Source organism: Stegostoma tigrinum, chromosome 12, assembly GCF_030684315.1.
Source record: "Stegostoma tigrinum isolate sSteTig4 chromosome 12, sSteTig4.hap1, whole genome shotgun sequence".
NCBI lineage: Eukaryota > Metazoa > Chordata > Chondrichthyes > Orectolobiformes > Stegostomatidae > Stegostoma > Stegostoma tigrinum.
The window spans coordinates 37,083,433-37,107,693 of NC_081365.1; the positions used below are offsets into that span (position 1 = coordinate 37,083,433).

The window sequence follows — 24,261 nt, forward strand, 5'->3', positions numbered from 1 at the left end:
GCAGCATATTGCTTTGAGTTCTGATCATCTTACTTTAGGAAAGATGCAAAGGTCCTTGACAGGGTGCCAAATACTTTTACAAGAATGCGGTAGCAGAGATGGGATTTTATTAGTCACAAGGTTACATTGGAAAGGGTTGGGTTATTCTCTTTAAAGTAAAGGACACTGAGCACAGACAAGCTTAAATAACAATTAATGAACAGAAATTTAACACTTTGGTCAAGAAATGCAGGGGGATTGTGAGGAAGAATCACTCGATGTAGCAAGTCTTAGAACATATTGCCCATAAGGATGGTAGAAGCAGAAACATTCAATTATTCCAAAAGGAAATTAGATGAGCACTTGAAGGAAATAAATTTGCAGGGCTACACAAATTGTGCAGGGTAATAGGATTGACCAGATTTTTCCATGGAGAGCCAGCGTGACCTTGATAGGCCAAATGGCCCCCTTCTATTGTGTAAATTACTCTATAACAGTCTGATTCTGATAAACGTAAGCCTAACATTTTGGGATGGCACTGACCTTCATGTCATAATTTTCCCAATCTTGTGGTAATATGGCTTCTTTCACTGTGTACTGGAGTCTGGCTATATCAAATAGTTTGGATCCAGGTTTTCCACTATTCAGAACAGGCTCAAGGTACTTCCAAAAATTCTCCAGGCCCTTGACAGCTTCCTCCTTTTGTTGATTATCCTCTTCAACAGCTGTAGCTAGCAACAAATTTGAAAGCTATTTAGAGGTGACCTTTAACATAATAATTTTTTCACTGGTATAGCTGACTTCCCAATCTATCATTTCCATGTTGTTTACAAAGAAGTAAATCAATGTTGAATATAAACAGAACAAGCTTTTATAAACTAATGGATTATGGACTGTAGAGAGAAAACTTCAGAATCCAGACGTCTATATTCAATAGTATTTTTAAATCAGAGTATATGCTGCTCTTTTTTGAGTGCCTTTTATGGTAAAGAGATAGTCGACTAGTTCAGTGAGAGAAGTAGAGAAATTAGTGAGTCTTAGGGAGAAAACCTAAAACTTTACAAACGCTAAAATATAATGCATGCTAAACCAACCCAGAAACGATGCAAAGTTTGAACACCTGATCAAATGGTTAACCATCAACCGATAAAATTGAAAAAGTAATGACCTGTAGACAGGTCATATTAATGGCAATGGGTGTCATCTCCAGGGGAACAAGCAGGCAGTCTGGGTGTTTGATCCCGTAAGTTCAGTTCAGGTGGGGTGGATGTCATTTCTGGAGACTGGAAGAGAGTGGTTACATGTACTGGGGAAAGGGTTGGCATGGTTGGGTAAACTGGTGAGTCAAAATTGAGTTTAATCATTGTTCAGAATTTACAGCAAGTTTCTAATCCTCTAATAATCCCTGGGTAACTACTAAACTAAAGTGAGTCAGAACCCAAAGATCTGACTTTAAGGGACCTTTTCAGAGTTCAGGTGCAGGGACATTACCTATTGCAAATTTAAGTTTCCTTGCCAATTCCCATGGAGTCAGATAAATAGTCCTGACATGCTGCTCCTTTGACCATCTGACCATTGAAATGTCTGCAACATGAAAATCTCAAAACACAACCCTATATTTCTTTTCCTGCTTAATTCCATGAGGACTGAACAATCCTACGAGTAACTGCTCTTAATAATCAGACTGGTATCAACTGCAAGGGATAATGGGAACCGCAGATGCTGGAGAATCCAAGATAACAAAGTGTGGAGCTGGATGAACACAGCAGGCCAAGCAGCATCTCAGGAGCACAAAAGCTCACGTTTCGGACCTAGACCCATCATCAGACTATCAACTGCAACCCCACTTATGCAAGAGTAGTTAACTGACCTTCAGGTGTCTCAGAAGGCTCCTTTTCAGATTCAGTAACATCCTGTTTCAGGAAACTTTCGTCCTTTTCGTAACTGATCATTATTACAGCAGAAATATCAATTCCTAGTTTTCCCAACATGAGCAGAAACTGAAGGTTTTGGAAACCTTGGATTATGATGTAATGTTGAGGACCATCATCAGGTTCATCGTCTGTGATTAAATAAACAGAAGATTAATGACACAACAGGCCCAAATTTAATATATTTAAAACCCACTCACAGACGCAGAGGATTAAAATAGGGTCTAGTACCCCTTACTCTCATAAGTTCTATAGTTTTCTGTATTTTATGTAGCATTTCTCAGCCCAGGTTATAAACTTATGACCACCCTCAAAGCTGGTTTATGATCAGGCAACAAAAGATGTACACTCAACTGGTGTACAGTGTACATATTCTGACTGATTTTATGGAATGCACAGGATCTTTCTCATGCTACACATACTGCCCAAGAAATACCTGCGCTCCATGGCCAGGCTCTGCACTTATCTAATCGATAAAGCTGAAGAGTTGGGGCAGAATTTTCCATTACTTGTTGTGATGTGGTTAATGGTGAGAAAGTTGGGAAAAATGTAAAAATTCAGAATCTAAACATTGAAAAGAAGTGGATGTAAGACCATTTGGTAACAATGCAGGAGCAGGATGGGTGGTAAGGTGTCCCCAGTGAGTGAGTCAGAAGGACAGAAGTGTTAGCAGTTTGGGAGAATTTGGTGGGTAAGAGAAATTGAGTTGGGCATGTTGCCGGAGTCCATGAGCCTCATGCAGTGGCGGTATTAGAGTGAGTGGCCACTCTTTGAATATGAGAAAGCAGAGATAAGAAGGTAGCACTTTGCTTTACAGAGTACAGACAATCAGTGACTTGCTTCCTGACTACTCAGCGTTCCTTTTAAGCAAGCACACAATACTGAGCCAGGCCAGTATCTGAGTTCAGTCTGGATACATGGAGACATGGCCTCTTCTGGCAGTCTGCAGAAAATAGTATTGGCCACCTCTGTATAATCCCATTCTCCAAGTCCCTGTTTGCAAACAGGAAGTGAACTTTGCTTTTTAAACCAGGTCCTCAGTCAATGATGAAGCACCACTCTATGAGAGACAGTTTCTGGCATTCAGCACGTGAAGTTGTGTACAGCTAGGATTTGAATATAGTGCTGGATGTGTGAACATCAAAAGGTCCTGACTGTAGCAATCATTTTCGCATCTCCGGTCATGTGATTCCATGAAAAGGACACCAAAAAGCATGGTTGCATATTTAATGAGATGAAGTGGAAGGCTGCATGAGCAAAATCTCTGCAAGCCAATGTTCCCAATAAACTGCATGGTCATGCGTGCTGACTAGTTTGCAGAAACTATTCTAAACAGTGACTTCCAGTTTCGGAGACCTCAGGAGTCCATGCAGATGTAAAAAATATTAGTGGGAATGAAGCTGCAAGTTATGGCAGATCAGGTGCCTTGAATCTCATACGACAAAACACTTCAACTGAAATAGGTAAATTCACACCTCATGTTCTGGTCTTTCAGATGTATGTCGGATTTCTAAAAATTACTTGAATTGAAGACCAGAGTAGGCCAAAGTCCCAGAAAGCAAATATATGCAAGGCAATCCATCTCATATCTATGTCAATAAAAGGCTGTGATGATTCCTTATTTAAACCAAGCTCCACACACCCCCAGAAAAGTAAAGGGTGGGGGTCAATGCTTCCTCTAAGCTGCATGGCCAGAAAGCCACTGGGAAGATCCACACATATGCTGACTGGCAGCCGATGAAACTCTTCCACCTCTGGAAGCTGCTGTCTTGAAAATCCATGCAGCAGTAAAAACAATTATAGGGGACATTGGTGGAGAGACATATTAAGTGAAGTCTAGGACTGAGACTTTATCTTTATAGCTGGACAATTGGGCATTTCCCAGAGGCTAACTTCAGGAAAACTGACTCTTTTCAGATTTTTAGAACTCTAGTTCCTGAAATGCCACAAAAGTTGAAGAATTTCCCTCTCAAGAGAGACTTTCCAGTGGAATGAAGAGAAAGTGCTGAAATGTGAAAGTCTTTATCCTTTCAATAAGGCTGAAAAAGAAGCTGCATCAATGCAGCACTCAGGTGACTCCCATGGCTCTACTGTATAAAAGAACAGTGGACTCCTTTTGTGTGTCTTGGCCAGTACTTCTCCCTCCAACAATACCAATAGACCTATTAATCAATCATTTATGGATTGCTGTTTCTGGGAGCTTGATTTGCACAAATTGTTGCTGCATTACTTACCTACATTTCAATAGCAACTGCACTTAAAAAATACTTAATTGTTTTGTCCTAAGGTTGTGACAGGGGCTAAATAAGGTCTTTCATTTATTTTTGTACACCTGCTGTAAGGAAGTCTATTAGGCAATTTGTTAATTTTGTAATCAAAGCAAATAACACAAATGCTGTAACAAATCAACAATGATATTCACTTCAAATGATAATGACTTACCCTGAACCTCATTAACAGGCTACAGGGATTACATACAACAAATGTAAGGTAGCTCATTTTAGCAGGAGAAATAAGGAGTATAAATATTGCTTTAAAGGCATGTAATTAAATGGCATACAGAAACAAACCGCGTCTTAAAATATTGGAACACAATTTATGAAAAATATCAACACAAGCTAGAAGGCCATTTGGAGTGCAAAATGTACTCCAAAGGAAAGCAGGATGATGACTATATGATGTTGACTAGGCCACACTTGGAGCACTGTAAACATGGCTCATAAAGGGATACTGAAGCAATAGAGAAAGGTCAGTTAAGATTGAAAAAGGTGTTGCTAGCATTAAGAGGATGCAAGTATTACTAAAATTTGGAAAATGCTAGAAGAAATATTATCAAAGGACTATAAAATTTGAAGAGATTTATTAGGCTGCATGAGGAAAAAATATTCAGATTTGTTCACTGAGTTCAACACACACACACACACACCCAACAGATCAAATTAAAACAATTAGAATGAATTTCTTTACAGAGAGTAGTGAGATTGCTATTACATGGAAGGGTGGAACCAGATAGCATTATTGCATTTAAAAGGAAGCTTAATGTAAGCAAGAAGTAAGATGGAAATAGAAAATGGTGAGAGAGATAATTAGGAAAAAGTACAAACACCAACATTGACCATTGGACTGAAAAGCCTCGGTAATTCCATTGTCAAATACCATATCATTTTACACTCCAAGAATATTTTTGATCTGAAACTTTAAACTGACAGCTTTATTATTGAAGTAATTATCCTCATGATTTAAGATATCAACTGTAAATTATTTTTATATAAATTGGCCTGTGTGCCCTTACCTGGCAAGCTATTTACAAGAAAAGTCAAATAATAAGTGCTTTTCCACTACATGCCAAACAATTATACTTTTATATACCTATTAATAGAAACATTTTTGATGCTCTGAATTTATGTTCATATCTTCCTCCATCACACAGTGCTACAAATTAAAAAGTGATGAGTTAAGTAGATATCCCACGCTCAGACCCAAATCCTAACTCTATCGTTCAAAGCAACACAAGGATCAAGGGAGAGAAGAGACAAAATCAGAAACCCATGCTCTGAACTTGAAAAATATTGCACTTGTACTTCATAAATAATTTTATTTCCTGTCTTTGTAGAGATACTACTCTCCAGTATTCAGAACATTATGAATCAATACTTACTTATGCATCTGTCTATAATTTCCACTTCACCTCGCTTTAACAGCTTGGTATTCCTTCTGCTAACTGGTGGTTCTGGAGATTTTCTTTCTGCTTTGCCTTTTCCTTTGCCTGGTGTTTTTTTGTCTGCTTTTTTCTTGTTGGCACTTGCTGCTATTACTTCCTCGTCCACTGAAGCCTGTGGCAAGTGATGCAATAAATGAAGTGTTAAAATATTCAACTCTAATATTCTTGGCAGCACCTTATTATGAAGGCCTGAGATGTCCCTGGATTACATGATATTTCTGTTAGAATGATTATTTTTGAATTGATAAAAACAGGCTACAAACTTACAAGATAATTTTACATGAATTTACGAAGACAGTGGTGTATTAAACCCTCACTTAATCTCAGTCTTGCAAGCACCAGAGATTGGCACCATAGAATCCACGTTAAGGATGGATATTCATGTGGTGAGCCACCAGATTGTAGGTCAAAGGAACAGAATTCCATAGAAGTCAGTTCATCAGTAGGTAAGATCAATACTAACTCAGAAAAAGAAGACCCAGATTGAGGATTAGATAGGCTGGACAGTGAGAGTCTTTTTCCGAGGATGATAACGTCAGCTTGTATGAGGGGGCATAGCTACAATTTGAGGGGTGATAGATTTAAGACAGATGTCAGAGGCAGGTTCTTTACTTGGAGAGTGGTAAGGGCATGGAACGCCCTGCCTGCCAATGTAGTTAACTCAGCCACATTAGGGGCATTTAAACAGTCCTTGGATAAGCATATGGATGATGATGGGATAGTGTAGGAGGATGGGCTTAGATTAGTTCACAGGCCGGTGCAACATCGAGGGCCGAAGGGCCTGTTCTGCGCTGTATCGTTCTATGTTCTATGTTCTACACCAACTGAGTACCCAGAAGACTTATGAACATACACTAGGAACTGCTAGATGCACTGGGAAGGCAATCAGTGAAATGCACAAGGCACAATGCAGTAGTTTTACTGGACTGATCCATGGGGATGGGCCAGTGAGAAAGTCTTGGTTAACATGTATTTGTGCATTGTCCACATGTTGCAAAGTTTTGATCAACAGGATTCTTCTCAATTCTTAAACAAATAATTTTAATTTGATCCCTTATCACAATTTCCAAACTAGAATAAATTGATTTACCCCATTTTCCATTAAAACATTTAATAGTTTTTAAATAGCTGTTAAAACCCCATGATCTATTGGATTTTAAGACAGAAAAAGAAACACACCACTTAACCTACTTTGGTATCATTTCCTTTTTTTTGAAGGTCTTTTTGTTTGATGCACAGGATCTGGAACTTCACAATTTCACACAGCAGTATTAATGAAAGCTCTTCCCCTTTAGCAAGCGTTTCCCACGCTACTTCTGTGACCTAGAATAAGCAAAAACACAGAGCTGGAACTCCGATGTACAAAATTTATAAGTTACAACTGTTGTAGCTCCTTTACAGTTTCGAAATATGACTGATATTACAGAAGAAAGCTGTGCAGAGGTGCTATGCAGTGAAGTAATTTTTCAAGGGTGCAGATATCACATTGCATTGTCAAGCTGAAGTGTTGATGTTACTCATGTTGGCCCACTAAATGCTGGAGATTTGGATTACCTCAAGTTCATGGAGGATGAAAAATGGGATACTGGCTGGATGTATGTTGGAATAGTCATAGCTAGAAGTAACAATTGCATGGGTGAAAGTTTCAGTAGCTTATTTTAATTAAGCAAAATATTGCCCAAAGTGCTTCACTGGGATGTAACTAATTAGAAGGTGCTGGTAAGAAGGTGATATTGGGACAGGTGAACAGAAGTTTGAAAGCGAGGTAGGTATTAAATAGGGATTTAGAGGAAAAATATATGGAGAGGAAAAGATATTTACATATTACATAGAACTTACAACTATGAAACAGACCATTTGGTCAAAGTGATCTATGAGCATATCGTCATTTGCCTCACTTCTTCTCTTCACTTGCTTATCTATCTTCTTCTTAAATGCATCTGTCATTCACTTCAACAACATCCTTCATTATTATAAGGTTGAAGAGATTGTCAGTGTTTAGGGCCTTACAGGCATACAAGGTACAACAGTTGGCCACCTGGCCGTATGAGCCTACACAGCCATTTAATAAAGTCATGGCTGATTTGATTTTGATCTTAACTCTACATTCTTGCACACCCAAATAATCTTTCATCCCTTTTTTATTCAATAATCTATCCTCCACTACCCAAAGTATTGAAAGATTCTAAATCCACTGCCTTTTGAGGAAGGGAGCTCCAAAGACTCTTAAACCTCAGAGGTGAAGATGAAATGTTTCTTCATCTCTATCTTAAATGGCTGTCTCTTACTTTTAAATAATGAACCCTGGCTCTAGATTCTCCCACAAGAAGAAACATCCGTTCCACATCCACCCAGTCAATTCCCCTCAATATTTTGCATATCTCAGTTAAGTCATGCCTAAATCTTCTAAACTGCAGAGGGTACAGGTCTAGTCTGTTTCGCCTTTCCTCACAAGGAAGTTCACTTCTATCACTGTCATCAGCAAATTTAGCAACAATGCTTACGCTCTCTTTACCCAAATCATTTATATAAATTATAATGAGTTGAGGTTCAGCACTGACCCATGTAGCACATAACTCAGGGCATCCTGCAGGTTAAAAAAAATCTATTTATCCTCCTCTCTGCTTCCTGTTAGCTAAACAATCTTCCATGTAAGCCAACAGCATGATCTTCTATCTTCTGCAACAACCTTTGATGTAGTGCCTTATCAAAAGCCTTCTAGAAATCAAAGCTCAATACATCCACTGGCTTCCCTCTGAAAACGGCACAAGTTAATTTTTCAAAGACCTCCAATAAATTAATTAAACATAATTTCACTTTGACAAAACTATGTTAGCTCCTGCCCAATTACCTTCAACATATCCAAGTGCTTTATTATAATATTTTTAACAACAGCTTCAAACATTTTTCCTAAGACAGGTGTTAAGATAATTGGCATGTAGTTTCTTGCTTTCTGCCTTCCTCCCTTTTTGAATAAAGGAGTTACATTAGAATCATAGAATCCCCAGAGTGTGGAAAGAGGCCACTCAGCCCACTGAATGTGCAATGACCCTCCGAACAGCATCCCATCCAGACCCAACTTCCCCAAGCTATCCCTAAAACTCTGCATTTAACCATGGCCAATCCACCTGGCCTGCACATACCTTGATACTACAGACAATTTAGCATGGCCAAGTTTAGCATACACATCTTTGGACTGTGGGAGGAAAGTGGAGCACCCGGCTGGAACCCACGTAGACAAAGGGAGAATGTGCAAACTCCACATAGACAGTGACCCAAATCGAATCTAGATCTCTGGCACTGTGAGGCAGCTGTGCTAGCCACTGAACCACATGCTTTTCAATTAGCATGTTCCAAACCAAAGGAATCATCTATGAATCTAATGAATTTTAGATATTAAAGCCAACGCATTAATTGTCTCACTAGCTAATTCTTTTAAAACCATAGGAAGACACCAATCAGAACCTGGGAATTTGTCAACTTTCAGCTCTAACAATTTACTCAGTACTATTTCCCTAGTAATTGTAATTTTCTTGAGTCCTCTCTCCAATTCAGTTCTTGACTTACAGCTATTTCCAGAATGGTACTTGTATCCAATCTAATGAAGACTGATAGAAAATATCTGTTCAACCTGCCTGTCATCTCTATATGCTTAATTACTAATTCCCCAGTCTCTTTTTTTACAGGATAACACTTACTTTGTTACCTGTTTTCTTTTTTAAATATCGGAAGAAACTTTTTCCTATTTATTATCATGTTTTAGATTAAGTTTCTCTCACACACTCCTTTTTCCCTACTAACTAATTGTTTGTAATTCTTTGCCATTTTTAATATTCTGTCCAATCTTCTGACCTGCCTGCTAGCTTTGCCCAATTACATGTCTTGGGTTTGATACTATTTTTGACGTGTTTTTAATTAACCACGTATGGAGGGTCCGTGCTTTAGAATTTTTCTTACTCACAGTCATACAGCACAGAAAAGGTGCTTCAGGCCATCAGGTCCATGCCAACCTATCTACGCTAGTCTCACTTTCCTTTAAGTGGCCCATAGCTTTGAATGAAGCAATATTACTAGCGCCTATCCATGTACTTTTTAAAGTTTGTGAGGTTAATGTCCAAGGCAGTACTTGTCAGAATCCCACCAGTCTCTGTGAAAATATTTTTTCCTCAAATCCACTCTAAACCTCCTTAAAATTATATTCACCTTAAAATTATATCCAATGTTATTGACCTTTTGTCTAAGGGAACAGCTGCTTCTGAGCCACTTTATCCATGCCCCTCATAACCTTATTCATCTCGATCAGGTCCCCCTGCTCTAAGGAAAACAATTTGAGCCTCTCCAGCTTCTCTTCATAGCTGAAATGTTCCACCCAAGGCAACACCCTGGTGAATCTCTGCGGCACCCTATCCACAACAAACACATCCTTCCCACAGTGTGATGACCAGAACTGCACAATATACTCCAGCCGTGGCCTAACCAAAGTTTTGTACAGCTCCAACAGAGCCACCCTGTTTTCTAATCTCTGCTATGACAGATAAGGGCAAGTGTCCCATATGGGAACAGCCAGGTAAACCCAGACTCAGTTGCATGTCGACAATGCCGGCCCTTTCATGGGCTCAATGTTCAATGTTCTTGGTCATTGTGGATGCCCATTCAAAGTGGTTGGATGTGCATAAAGTTTGTTTGTCAAACTCAGGTATGATGACTGAGAAGCTGCAAGCATTCTTCATTAAACATGGACTCCTGAAATATTGGTCACAGACAATGGGACATCATTTAGCAGCCGGGAATTTTCGGCACATAAGAACAGCTCCATAACATCTGTTGTCCAACAGTCTGTAGAAACAGCAGCCCAAATGTTGAAGAGGGGCTTAAAGAAGCAGCCTACAGTGTCACTCAATACCGAACTGTCCCAGTTCCTGTTCGATTGTAGGACCACCCCTTACACAATAACAGGGATAGCTCCAGCAGAGCTGCTGATGGAGAGAAGACTATGCACCAGAATAAGCCTGATTTTCCCCAGGGACTGTGTAATGGCAGCAGGAATGCCAATGCTAGCCACATGCCTCCTCTAAATGAGAGACAATTTAACTCAAGGGACAAGGTTTAGTGCCAGAGCCACAAAAATGGCTCTGTATGGGTACAAGGTGAGGCCAGTTCCTGTGACTTACAAAGTTTGGGGAGGTGAGGCGGTCCCGAACAAACATGTGGATCACCTAAAAGCTATTACCTTGCTAGCGGGCCAGGGATAAAATATATTTGGCCCCTCAGAACAGCTAGAAGGCCTCTCAAAAACTGGAGGTTCTCTTCTCCCCACCGTTTAGTGTCAAAGAAATCTCGGAGTATGAGATGGATGCAGCTTCAACACCATTACCATCAGAAGAACAGGAGAAACTGTCCCGAGACGCTCTGGATGCAAGAGGCGGCCTACAGTCCAGTACATGCTGCCCGTGTCAGAGTCCAAATTAGCATATTCAGACACACAGCACAGCTTTAGATGATCTCAAGTTTTTAGACAGGGAGGATGGAAGGTCAGAACCAGCAAATCATTTGAATATTTTACTCTGGAGGTTGACAAAGTTATGGTTAAGTGTTTCAACAATAGATGAGTTGAGATAGAGGTAAAGATAAATAAAATCAAGGGCATGGTATATGTGATTTCAAGTTCTGTTCAGGGTCAAATAAGATGCTGAGGTAAGAGTCATGAGGAGGATAGAATTGGTGGCAAAGAAGCAAAGTTTGTGATAGGTCTGTGAAAAATGGCTTCAGTGTTCCCATTTGTTTAGTTGGAGAAAATTTCATTCAATATTGGATGATGAGAAAGGATTAAGAGATGTCATAATGCCATAAAGCTGAATGTTATCAGTATAAGTATGAAAAGTGGCATTTTTAAGATAATGTTGTTGTTGGATGCCGAAGAATGAGGAAGAAGAGTCAATAATAGATCCCTGGGGATTGCAGAAGTAGCCATGTGGAGGAAGAAAGATAGAAAAGTTTTTAAAAAGCTGTGAAATTGCAACACGACACTCAATTTGTGCAAAATATGAACACCACCCAGGTGGAAATACTTAAGGATTGGGGAACAGAGTGACAAATTATCTCATACTGTGTCCTTGTTTCCACCTGCTAAACCTACTACATTGTCACATTTTCAATACACTTTGCATCTGCTAAACAATAAATTTTTGCACTGAGGCAGAATACACCTGAATTAGAAATAAAACTGATGTGATGCCAAAACAACACTTCTTAAAAAGGTGAAGAGGGAACAATTTCAACAAAAAATTCTAAATTGGTTCTTCAAAAACAGTTCTTTAAACCATGTATTTTCATAGAATCATAGACTCCTTACAGCACGGAAAGAGGCCATTTGGCCCATAAGTACTAACCCTCCAAACGGTATCCCACCCAGAACTATTCCCTTACTCCATCCCTGTAACCCCACAGTTTTACCTTGGCCATCCTTTCAATCTGCACACCTTTGGTGGGAGGAAACCGGAGTATTTGGTAGAAACTCATGCAGACACAGGGAGAACATGCAAACTGCACAAAGACTGTCACTGAAGGCTGAAATCAAATCTGGGTCCCCGGCATTGTGCCCAATGCACTGCGTTGTAAAATGGAATTTCATGCATTTCAGTTTTGTTGTCTTGTTTCTGGTCAAAAATGATGTGGAGGATTTTGCACAAAACAGCTACAGAACACTAGTAATGTCATGTACTGCTTGAGAAGAACTAATTTGCTAGTGGGAAACAGCACTTTTTTTATGAACAAGGGCAGGATTTTGCCACTTTTTGAAGTGTGAGGCTGTTCATGTAATGTGGGTGGCAAGCCCATCACTTCCATCGCTGAAAACACTCACCATATCATATGTCAATCAACTTAAAAATGCCTGCGTAGGGATGGATTTCAGAGGCCATTCTGGTTGTCTCAATGGGAAACAAGTCACTTTTCTCTTTACCTTGAAAGCTTTAATCTGGGAAACGGCAAATTTAGGCCCTTATGGGACCATTAATTGATTACATAAGAGCCTTTATTTGAGGGGTCCCTTGTGGGGCAGTGGTAGCATTCCTACTCATGGACTGAGTGACCTAGGCTCAAGGCCCACCTGCTCTAAAGGTGTGTAGTAACATCTCTGAACAGGTTGATTAGGGAAAATAGGTTAAAAAAAAAAGCCTTTACCTGTGTCAGGTTGAGAAAGTTACCAGAGTTTAATGAGTGAAGAGACAACAAGGGGGATGAGTTTCTCTCCAGGACTCATTGACTATATTACTTCCCATGTCACCTTCAGTGAGGGGAAAATCATTCTTGTGTATTCATGGAACCATAGTTTATCAAACGCATAATGCAACAACTACAGTGCTTCTTAGGGAGTGATTTCTAACTGAAACAGATCATTTAAAAATATTTATAATTTAAGTAGAAATTATTACCTCATAAAACATGGGGAGTTCACTTGGTCTCTTTCCCTTTGGGTTTCCAAGTTCAACAACCTGAAAATGTAATACAGTAGTTCAATTTTATCAGAAAAATGCGTTGTTATAAATTAGTTACTTACATTTTTTTAAATTCTCCTATGTCAGGAGCATCCCAATGGGCTCCAGATAGCTTTCATGTCAGAAATATTCTGGGGGACAGGGAGGGCAAAGCCTAATGTTGTCAGAAGTTTGTACCTGGTAGGAAGCCAAGGATGGGAAAAGGAACATGGTTGAAAACTAACAGGTTAGCCTGCTTGGGAATGGTGAGAGAAGAAGGAGGAGCCTCTATTACTGCCCCCCTTTCCTGATTTGAAACCTGTGCCCCAGCTTTTCTCTCTCTCTCTCTCTCTCTCTCTTTCTTTCTCCATTAACGTATACCCAGCCCCCAGTTAAAAGTCCTCTCCCGTCCAGCAGAGGGATGAGGATGGGAAGATGTTGCGAAAGCACCAGGTTTCACCTCCCATCCTCCCACAAGGTGCTCAAACTTATGTCTGTCCTGTGATCCTGGCACTTAATATCTGGGAACTGCCAATAATCCTGGGAGAAGTGGCAACCGCTGGAATACATTCTATTTTCATTGATGGGTCACAAAACATTGCTATCCTAAAAATTCTGCCCATAATCCTACAAGCATGCAAAGACAATTGTCTTCATATGACATTTTTCTTGTTTAATTGATTTAGTTTATATTACACATGCAAGTAAGAGTACTTTAACAGAACAGTTTATAAGTCTAAATGCCCACTTATTCTGCAAGATCTCAAATTAGCTATCCTAATGTTATCTTTTTCATCATCCACACCCCATACCTTCCAGTTGAACTACCAAATGGTACTAAATTGAGAAGTGTTTTATATTCACTGGGAACCGTGTTGAAACAGCTCAACTCTATAAGAAGCATTCTTATTGTTAGCCTAGACCAGGTCAGGTTACAAATCAAATGTGAAAGGACTGTTCTCTTCAGACATAAAGTCACCCATAACCTCACTGATCTACACTGTACTTTATCTGAGAGGGTACATTTCCTTTACAGAGTAGAAGTAATGTTGTTGGTACAGTGAAATTGCAGGAAATCAAACTCAGAGGACACAAAAATTGTGTTAATTATCAGCTATTGTGACCAGCAGAATTGAAAATCCAACAGAATGATTCCTATGAAAATTTAAAATTCTGAACTGGTAATTCTGATCAGCCAAATGTATATTATTTTGTCCAATGACTGCATTAATAGTCAGACCAAAGTTCAGTCTCACAAGAGTTATGGGAAAGCCAACATTTGGTAGAGATCCCTTTGTTAGTTAGTATTTGACAACTGAGTTTGTTACAAGTTACAGGTAAAGACCTTTTTTACAGCAAGGAAGAGAACGAGGTAGCTGTTCATTCCAACATCGACGAAGCTCTGCTAATGTGATCCAAAATACTCTGAACAGTGAGCACTTCCACTTCCTGTCCAATCCATGTGGAAAGGAGATTTGTAAACACCTACAGATATTCTGACATAATGTGCTGCAGCGCAAAAATACCAATATTGATGACAACGCGGACAATATTGCACTCGACCATAAAAAGCTGAAAAAAGATATACATTTTTCCAGACCAGCTCACAACATTTTTCACAGCTTTTTAGAAGGTCAGGTCATTGTAAGGTGTGAAGAAATAGACATTGTTCACACATTTCACTGCGTTTTCATTTGGGAATTTTTCTGGCATAGATTGCATTTGTAGGCGAATAGGATTATGTAGGGGCCGACTCAGGTATCTTAAAGCTGCCCTTACCAATGAATTTGTGGATGCATCATTCAGGGTTTAACTTATGTGGGCTCAACTGTACCTTTTTCTGATGCATCCTCCACTCTCCAAAGAGGGGTATTATGCCATCAAGACAATGAATCTGTTGTCAAATCTTGTTGAATTGATCATTGAAAGCTGGCAAGTCAAGTATTAGTTGCTTGGGTTCAGACCTCTAACTGAAAATACAACACTGCTAATGTTTCTCTTCTACTGAGCTTTTCCTCATAGAAGAAATCACGTAGAATCCTTACAGTGTGAAAACAGGCCCTTCGGCCCAACAAGTCCACACCGACCCTCAGAGCATCCCATCCAGACTCATCCCTGAACACTATAGGCAATTTAGCACAGCCAATCCACCTAGCCTGCACATCTTTGGACGGTGGGAGGAAACTGGAGCACCCGGAGGAAACCCACGCAGACACGGGGAGAATGTGCAAACTCCACACTGACAGACACCTGAGGGTGGAATTGAACCTGGGTGCCTGGTGCTGTGAGGCAGCAGTGCTAACCACTGTGCTGCCCTTTCCTTTAGGATTTTGTATTTTTTTCTCCTTTTGAGCAGTTAACAATACTGAATAACTATTACCATATAAATCTGTTAGTGACACATACCTGCTTCATTGTTCCTTCCCATGAAATGATACTGAAGAGCTTACGCAGAGGCACATTAATGGCTGCAGCCAAAGCATCCACGAACAACTCATTCTCTATCTTCTCACCAATTACAAAATAGATAGCTGGCCTCCAGTGGTCCTGCAGCACCAGGTAAAAGAGAGGCATTATAAGATTGAAATTTTTGAAATTATTTACTTCCACTTTATTTTCATAAGCCTCTCCTATCTAGGCTTCTTTAAGCTGACAATAGCATTTCAGTCTATCAGTACTTTATTTAACATTAACCAAAATTCTATTCTTGCCCTTCTCCTTTCTTCCCAAAATAGTACAGGATATCTTGTCAAATGCTTTCTAATTTAAAGCATTATCAATTGTCTTTCCACAGCATCCTGTTCACTGACATCATCAAACATATATTTTCTTCTCTTTCCCAGCTATTCAAACACTCTAGGATGAAGTCCATTGGGACTCGGAGACTTATCAAGCTACAGCTCTATCAGTTTGTTCAGTATCATTTCCCTAGTGATAATAATTTCAAGTTCCTCATTTCCCAACCTCCCGATTTACAGATGTTAATAGAATAATTTTTGTATCCTCTGTAGTGAAGAGAGAAGCAAAATATTTATTCATTATACCTCCCTTTTCTTTGTTATCTACTAACTTCCCATTCTCACCCTCAAGAGGACCAACACTCACTACACTTTTTAGATGCCATTAGAAACTCTTGCTATTTGTTGTTAAATTTCTAGTTATCTGCCTCTCATACTTGAATATGTTTCTTTTGGTTAACGTTTAAGTTACTTTTCGTCATTCATTACGTTTTGACCAGTTATCTGACTTGTCACCCACCCTCGTTTAGTTATATGTCTTTTTCTTAAGTTTGATGCTGTCCTAACTTCAAGTAATCACAGATGATATGCCTCCTGTTGGATATTTTCTTTGCAATAAAAATATACTTATTCTAAAATATCCCTTTGAGATGTGTACTGCTGCTTCTCTCCGGACTCACCTCCGCAACTACTGTTGAGGCTCACTTCAGCTTTTGTGCCACATTGTAGCATCTTTTTTAATTTTCAAATACCAGAATCAGGCCCCACTCTTATCCCTTTGAAACTAGATGTAAAATTTAATCACATTATGATTACTACAACTTAGAGGTGCCTTTATTCAGAGGTCATTAATTAATACTGTCACATTGCACAACCTCACATCTGGCATTGCCTGCTGTCTGGTCAGCTCTAGAACATTTACTCTAAGAAACTAACTCAAAAGCATTTAATGAACTCCTTAACAAAGTTATCATTGTAAACTCTAATTTTCCAGTTTCCATATAGAATAAAATCACCCACAAATATTGCTATTGCTTTATCCCAAGCCCCCAATATTTCCTCCTGTATACTTTTTTTACATTATGGCTATAGTTCAGTGGCTTGTGGATCATTCCCAGAATGATTTTTTTTCCCATATTATTGCACAATATATACCCAAATCAATCCTACATACTGATCTCCTTAACTAATGTCATCTATAGCTATTGTCCCAATAACTTTTGGTAAGAACCTCTACACCTCCACTTTTACCTAGCTTCTTATTCTTGTTAAATATTATTTACCCTCAATATTCAGAAGTCAATCTTTTCCGACCTGCAGCTATGCTCAGATACAATCTTCAGTTTCATTGTTATCTTTAGAGCTATCTTTGCGTTACGTACCCTTGACTGCTGATATATTCTTGGGCATTTTTTCTCTCTGTCCCTTCCTGCTATTCTCTGATCTTCATTTCCTACATTAGTATTTTTCTCTCCTGCCTTGACTGTATCCCCGATTTGTTACATTTACAAGAGTTTCAGCCCTCACCCCTCTTCCTTAGTTTAAAGGCATCTTTACTTCCCTTTGATCAATGCATTCACTTCCCTAAATTTATTCATCGCATTGCCAATTTGCAAGTATCATGGGTAGTAATCTACAGATTACTACTTATGAGGTCCTGCTTTTCAACTTAGCACTTCATTTCTCATACTCCCTCATCAAAATGTATTTTCTGCTTCTACTCTTGTCATTGATACTGATGTGGACCATAATTACTGGATCCTTCCTTTCCAACTGCAGGTTTCTCTCCAGCCCTAAGCAGGTATCCCACACAACAACATCAAGCACAGAACTCAGCCATAAAAATAGTCAGTCTTCCTCATTGCACCATCCCTACTACCACTACATATCTTGTTAATGTCCCCTCCGAAACAGCTTCCTTCGGAATGACGCCACAGCCGGTTACCACATCCATCTTGAACACCTCACTCGCATTCACAAAAGGTGAGAAAACCTCAAACCTGTTGAACAACTGCAAAGGTTGAGGCTCCTGTGCTCCTGCTATGTCGGTCCCCTTATCTACGTCACTCGAAGGCCCACCCTCTATTTTGTGTGGGGATAGGGTCAGGAATTGGTCAGTGCTGGGTGGACTGTTCAGAAATGGGCTTGATGGGATAGTCAGATTGGGAATGGGTAGGATTGTAGTCAGTTTAGAAATTGGCAGAGGGGAGAAATCATATTATGATTAGGCCATGATGGGGGTCAGCACATGGCAGGGAGCTGAGTCAGCACGGGGTCAATGTGGGAATTAGGTTGGGCTTGGATCTCAGGCCAGCAGCGTACTCTGGTCAAATCAGGGTCAAAGGGGTCATTTGTCTGGGCTGGCCAATATGTTGGGTTGGGTCAAAGGCGGAGCAAATTGATTTGTGTCAGTGGGTGGGGTAAGTTATGTTGAAGTGTTATTGGATTGTCAATACACTGTGGAGATTGAGGAACGCAGCAGGTCAGATAGCATCAGAGGAGCAGGAAAGTCTGTGTTTCAGGTTTATACTCTTCATGAGCAAGGGTGTAAACCTGAAACTTCAACCTTCCTGCTCCTCTGATGCTGCCTGACTGCTATGTTCCTCCAGCTCCACACTGTACTGACTCTGTTCCAGTACGTGCAGTTCTTGCTATCTCTCATCGTTAGAGTGGATTGGGTTGAGGTGGGGAGATAGCTGAGTTGTGATAATGGATTAGGGGAGTTGAGCTGTGTTGAGCAGTCGAAAGAAGTTGAATTGTGACAAGGGATTGGGGGAGGTGAATTGTGTCGCGGGACGGGTGGAGAGTTGAGTTAGGTCAAGGGATGGGTCGAGGATAGAGTGAGTTGAGTTGGGACAAGGGATAGGATGAGTTGAGTTGGATCTACGATATAGTGGGTTGGGTCAGGTCGATGGTGGAGAGGAGTCTGGCAGCGTCAAGGGTTGGAGGTACTTGGGTTAGCTTGGGGGTTTATGATCGGTCAAGGGAAGGGGGCTGCTGTGGCAGTTCAGATTTATCTTATGTGAGAGCTATCTGTCTGCACATTATAATTCTCAGTGTATTGATTGCGTTATATCAAACTTCCACTGTATTTGAAGTTAAAGATTTGACACCTCAATGAACGTGGTCAGAATCATGCCCATAATTTATAATTGACAATGGGATAGTCTCTGTCTATACCTCTATGGGTTTTAGCTCAGAAATCACCTCAAAACAGAACTTATGATCATGTCACTACATGCAACATTTCAATTAAATAAAACACTTAAAGCAAAAAGGTACTTGTAGAAACCAGTACTATTTGCAAGATAAAAGGGAAGTACTGAAGACAAGGTTAATTTTTTAATCCACAGATCATGATGCAATGAAATTGTACAGGTGATATTATTATAAAAACTAGAAGGTGAGCTGCACCATAGGGTGCCTACACCTTTTTGTTTGCTCTATTTAAATTCTCTGTAATCTAGAATTCAATGCAGATAAATTAAAAAGTTTTGGACGTGGGAAAAAGAAACATGGTTATCTACAATCAGAGATAATGGGAACTGCAGATGCTGGAGAATTCCAAGATAATAAAATGTGAGGCTGGATGAACACAGCAGGCCAAGCAGCATCTCAGGAGCACAAAAGCTGACGTTTTGGGCCTAGACCCTTCATCCTCTGATGAAGGGTCTAGGCCCGAAACGTCAGCTTTTGTGCTCCTGAGATGCTGCTTGGCCTGCTGTGTTCATCCAGCCTCACATTTTATTATCATGGTTATCTACAATTGTTGTTGTTTGCCTGCAGTATATATAGAGCACATAGCGTCCAAGTGTCTTATGTGATGTTAACCTAACAATAGAGTCTTAACATTAAGCTCACCTCTTCAATCGGAGCTGCCAGCAGCGCTGGCTCCCAGGCTTTGGTGATTGCTTGTGGTTCCTTAGCTGGTTTAGATTCCTTAGCTTTCTTTGCAGGCATACTTTACTCTTTCAGCTGGTCTTGGTGAATTACCTTTCTGCCCACTTACATAATCTAAAATTAAAAAGTGTAATTTTAAACAAAATCTATTCGGATATGAAACGGCACAAATGTCACGATACTATCGTTTTAAAAATTTTCAAAGTCCATGCAGAGGCTCCGACGTTTGCCTGTTAAAAATGTTTTTTTCATTGTAGATTCTGAGATTTCAGGCTGAAGGAGCACATTTTTCTCAGGCTCATGTATGGTTTATAACAATGATGCATTCAATGATAAGAAGCAAAGGCAGTTTTCCATAAAGAGGTTTATCTTTAGAGAGCAAAATGGAGTGCTGATTCTCAGTTATGGGATCTATTGAGCTGACAACGTGCAAACACAAAATTATCAATTGGCCTACAATTTCATATATTTTAATTTTAATTTTAGACTTGACTAACTCCCTCAATATACTGATCAACCAAAAGTATTTTGTGAAGCAAACAGAAGTGAGTGAAACAATGTTAGCCAAATTCTTACTAACCTTAGAAAAAACAATACTTACTGCTGGATATTCTTCAGGAGATGAACATGAAAAATGTTTATTGCTCTTTATTTATACCTTGAATAGTCTGATTCAGGAGTTAATGTGCTCTGCCATTAGGTGGCACTTCAAACTAACCTGACTGTCACTATAATTCAATACAAAGCAGTTGCTTTGCATTAACACTCCCAGAGCCAGGGAAGATGGCAGAATCAGATCCGTTAACAAAGTTTGAGGCATTTAGTTAAACACATGAACAGGTAGGGAATAGAGGGATATGGACCATGTGCAGGCAAATGGGATTTGTTTAGATTAGCATCATAGTCAGCACAGTGTTGTGTTGTATAGTTCGCTGTAATAGAGACCCTCATATTTACCTCCTGTCATCACTGCTGGCAGGGAATTGCAGAACTAAAACAGGTAACAAGGCCCTTTTCTCAAAAGTTTTCTCTCCCACCAGCAGCAGTCACTGTGTGGTGCTAAAATATAAGGAGCAAAAATACAGGAAAATCTGTTCTGCTTCAGGTATCAATCATACTTTTGTATTTTGTATAACCCTGCGTTTTCCACGGCTAAACCACCAAACCTGCACCTCCTTGAACAATATGGACAATTTAGCATGACCAATCCCCTTAACCTGCACATCTTTGGACTGTGGGAGGAAGCCCACACTGACACAGGGAAAACGTGCAAACTCTACACAGACAGTCACCCGAGGATCGAATTGAACCCAGATCCCTGGTGAGGTAGCCATGCTAACCACTGAGCCATCATGCCACCCACTTTCTTTTCTTTGTTTTCTTTCACCCAGGCCTACTTCCCTACCCTATCCACGTAACCCTGCACGTGCCATGGTTGATCCACCCAACCTACACATCCCTGGACACTAGAAGGCATATTTTTAATGTGAGAGGAGAAAGATTTAAAAGGGACCTGAGGGGTAACTTTTTCACATAGGGTGATTTTTACATAGAATGAACTGCCAGAGGAAGGGGTAGACGCAGGTACAGTTACAACATTTTAGAAGTCATTTGGATAGGTATATGAATAGGAATGGTTTGAGAGATATTGCCAAATGCAGGCAATTGGGACTAGTTTAGTTTGGGAAACTTGGTTACCATGGATGATTTGGACCAAATGGTCTGCTTCCATGCTGTATGACTCTATGACTGTCATAAAAAAGAAATATCTTTTAAAAGATATGAAACTCTTAAGTATTGATGTTCATGTGGACTTTGGCCTAAATTTGTCCAAGAAACATGGAAAATTAGCTTGTAGATTCAGCAAGCAATGAGGAAAGCAAATAATATGCTGGTTTTTTTTGTGGTCCTCAATTTGAGTATAAAAATCACAATTACCTTCCTACAATCACATGGGGCTTTGGTGAGATAACAGATGGCATACTGTGTACAATTTTGGTCTCCATATGTAAGGAACAATATACTGGCCTTGTATGTACAGTGAAAGTTCATTAGACTGGCTCCTGTGAAAGTGAATATTGTCTTATTATGGGAAGCAACATTAATATGGTCTATATTCTCTGGAATTCAGAAGAATAAAAGGTAATTTCATCAAAATATGCAAAATTTCAAGTGATCTTGACAAAGCAAATAACTGAGATTTTGTTTCTTTTGGCTGGTGAATTGAAAATTGGGGCACAGGCTCAAGACAAAGGGCTGATGATTTAAACTGAGATGAGAAGTTTCTTCAGTCAGTGAATCACGGGTCTTTGGAATTGTCTGCTGCAGAGGGTGTGGATGCTCTACCAGTGAGCATAATTGAGATTGAAAGATCTTTGAACTATCAAGAATTGATGGATATAGAAAGCAAATGGGGGATGTGTAATTTATTAAGACCCATCGTGGTCGTAGTGAATGGTGGTGCAGACTTAATGGTCTGAGTAGTCTGTTCTCACTTCTTACATCCTGATTACTCCCTCCACAAGCCAGCCCACCATTTCAGTCTCAACGCTGCAACCTTACTATCCTTCCACCCTGGCCCCTCACCTACCAACCCCCTCCCTCTCCCTCGCTGACCCCAATTCTCTCCTCTTCCTCCCACCAAACCCTCCCTTCTCATACCAGACCCTCTCCTGTCCCTTGCCCTACTCAGTCTCTTCCCCACTCTCAGGTGCTCTTCTTGTACCTACCTCCCTCCCTCTCACTCTCCCTCATTCGCTCCTCTCCATCCTGTTTCTCCCTTGCTCTCAGTATGTCTCAGTCTCAGCTTCTTTCTCTCTCCCTCCCTCCCCATCCCCCCATCCCCATCCCCCCATCCCCATCCCCATATCCCCATCCCCATCCCCATCCCCCCCATCCCCCCATCCCCATCCCCATCCCCCCCATCCCCCCATCCCCATCCCCCCCATCCCCATCCCCCCCATCCCCATCCCCATCCCCCCCATCCCCATCCCCATCCCCCCCATCCCCCCAATCCCCACATCCCCATCCCCCCCATCCCCCCAATCCCCATCCCCCCCATCCCCATCCCCATCCCCCCCATCCCCATCCCCCCAATCCCCATCCCCCCCATCCCCCCATCCCCCCCATCCCCATCCCCCCCATCCCCCCATCCCCCCCATCCCCATCCCCCCCCCATCCCCCCCATCCCCATCCCCCCCATCTCCCCATCCCCATCCCCCCCATCTCCCCAATCCCCATCCCCCCCATCCCCCCCATCTCCCCATCCCCATCCCCCCCATCCCCCCCATCCCCCCCATCTCCCCATCCCCCCCATCCCCCCCATCTCCCCCATCTCCCCATCCCCATCCCCCCCATCCCCCCCATCTCCCCATCCCCCCCATCCCCCCATCCCCATCCCCCCCATCCCCCCCATCCCCCCATCCCCATCCCCATCCCCCCCATCCCCATCACTCACTCACACCTCCGTCTCTCTCTCTCCCTTCCTCCCCCAATCTCTCTCTCTCCCATCTCTCACTGTCCCTACCGGCTCTCGGCTTCTCTTCAGTCTTGCAGTTTCACAGTTTTCTGTTCCCCTGGTAACCATCATAGCAACCACCTCTCCGCCCTCGAGCGTCAAGGACACGCTCAGTATGAAGATGGACACAAAGGGAAGGATCCCCATGAGCCTCCTATAGCAGTGCCACCCGGCGGTTTCTCGTTTTGTGCCAGTTTGTCCCGTTCCCGAGCCGCACCACCCAGCGGTGAACGCCATGTATTACAGCTGAGGGGAAAGCTTCCTGCGCGCTATTTATCGTCGTACCGTATGTTCCACGGCTGCCAACCCTGTTAGATTCTCTGGCCATATTTCTGGTTTCTCCCAGCAATTAAATTAATATATGCCTGATATATAATTGATCCTTTTTTAAAAAAATGTTATTAATATTTGTGCCTGCAGACGGAAACTTCCGGTCAACCATACCTCACCATATCAATACTGTTGAAACTGTTGGGTGTTTGGGCTACCTGTACCAACTTGTGAAAGGCAGGGTTACTCTCAAACTCAGCAAATAAGGCAACAGAAGTAGTTCAACAACTTGCATTTTTTACAGTATAATTGCGATCTCACTCTGACATTCTTTTCATTGGCTGCAAAACATTTAACGCCATGAAGAACATTCTGTGAATGTCAGAGATATGAATAGAGGTGACCAAATTTGATAAACTAAAAGTCAGCTTCATGTGGAGATTTAAAGAGATGAAGAGCAAATTCTAAATGTTTCACGACCAGGTATGGAGCGAAAATCAGAGACATACAAAAAACCAGAACCACATGGGATTGTTGGACAGATGCAACTGTATCCTCAGTGTACAAGGGATCCCCAATTTACAAAAGTCAGATTTACGAAATATCCAACATGTAAATGTTTTTTACTGTACTTGTGAACTATTTTATATTGACCCGCATTGTGCTCTGACTTGCATACAAATTCATTGGCAAACCAACTCAAGAACAGAATCCAATTGCAATCCAGGGA

The 24,261-nt window shown here is 40.9% G+C and overlaps 1 protein-coding gene across 4 annotated transcripts in view; it reads right to left on the bottom strand.

Annotated features, from left to right (window-relative positions):
- The window catches only part of spag17 (sperm associated antigen 17), a 239,250-nt gene extending 215,883 nt beyond the window's left edge, over positions 1-23,367 (bottom strand). For all 4 annotated transcript variants that reach the window (XM_048541477.2, XM_048541476.2, XM_048541475.2 and 1 more), the window contains exons 1-8: positions 23,271-23,367; positions 19,706-19,858; positions 15,513-15,653; positions 13,065-13,124; positions 6,823-6,954; positions 5,569-5,743; positions 1,850-2,041; positions 523-710 (exon numbers count right to left, since the gene is read on the bottom strand). In XM_048541477.2, coding sequence (XP_048397434.2) covers positions 523-710; positions 1,850-2,041; positions 5,569-5,743; positions 6,823-6,954; positions 13,065-13,124; positions 15,513-15,653; positions 19,706-19,804 — 987 coding nt within the window. In that variant the 5' untranslated portion in view covers positions 19,805-19,858; positions 23,271-23,367. The remainder of the gene's footprint in view (positions 1-522; positions 711-1,849; positions 2,042-5,568; positions 5,744-6,822; positions 6,955-13,064; positions 13,125-15,512; positions 15,654-19,705; positions 19,859-23,270) is intronic.
- Positions 23,368-24,261: the final 894 nt, after the last annotated feature.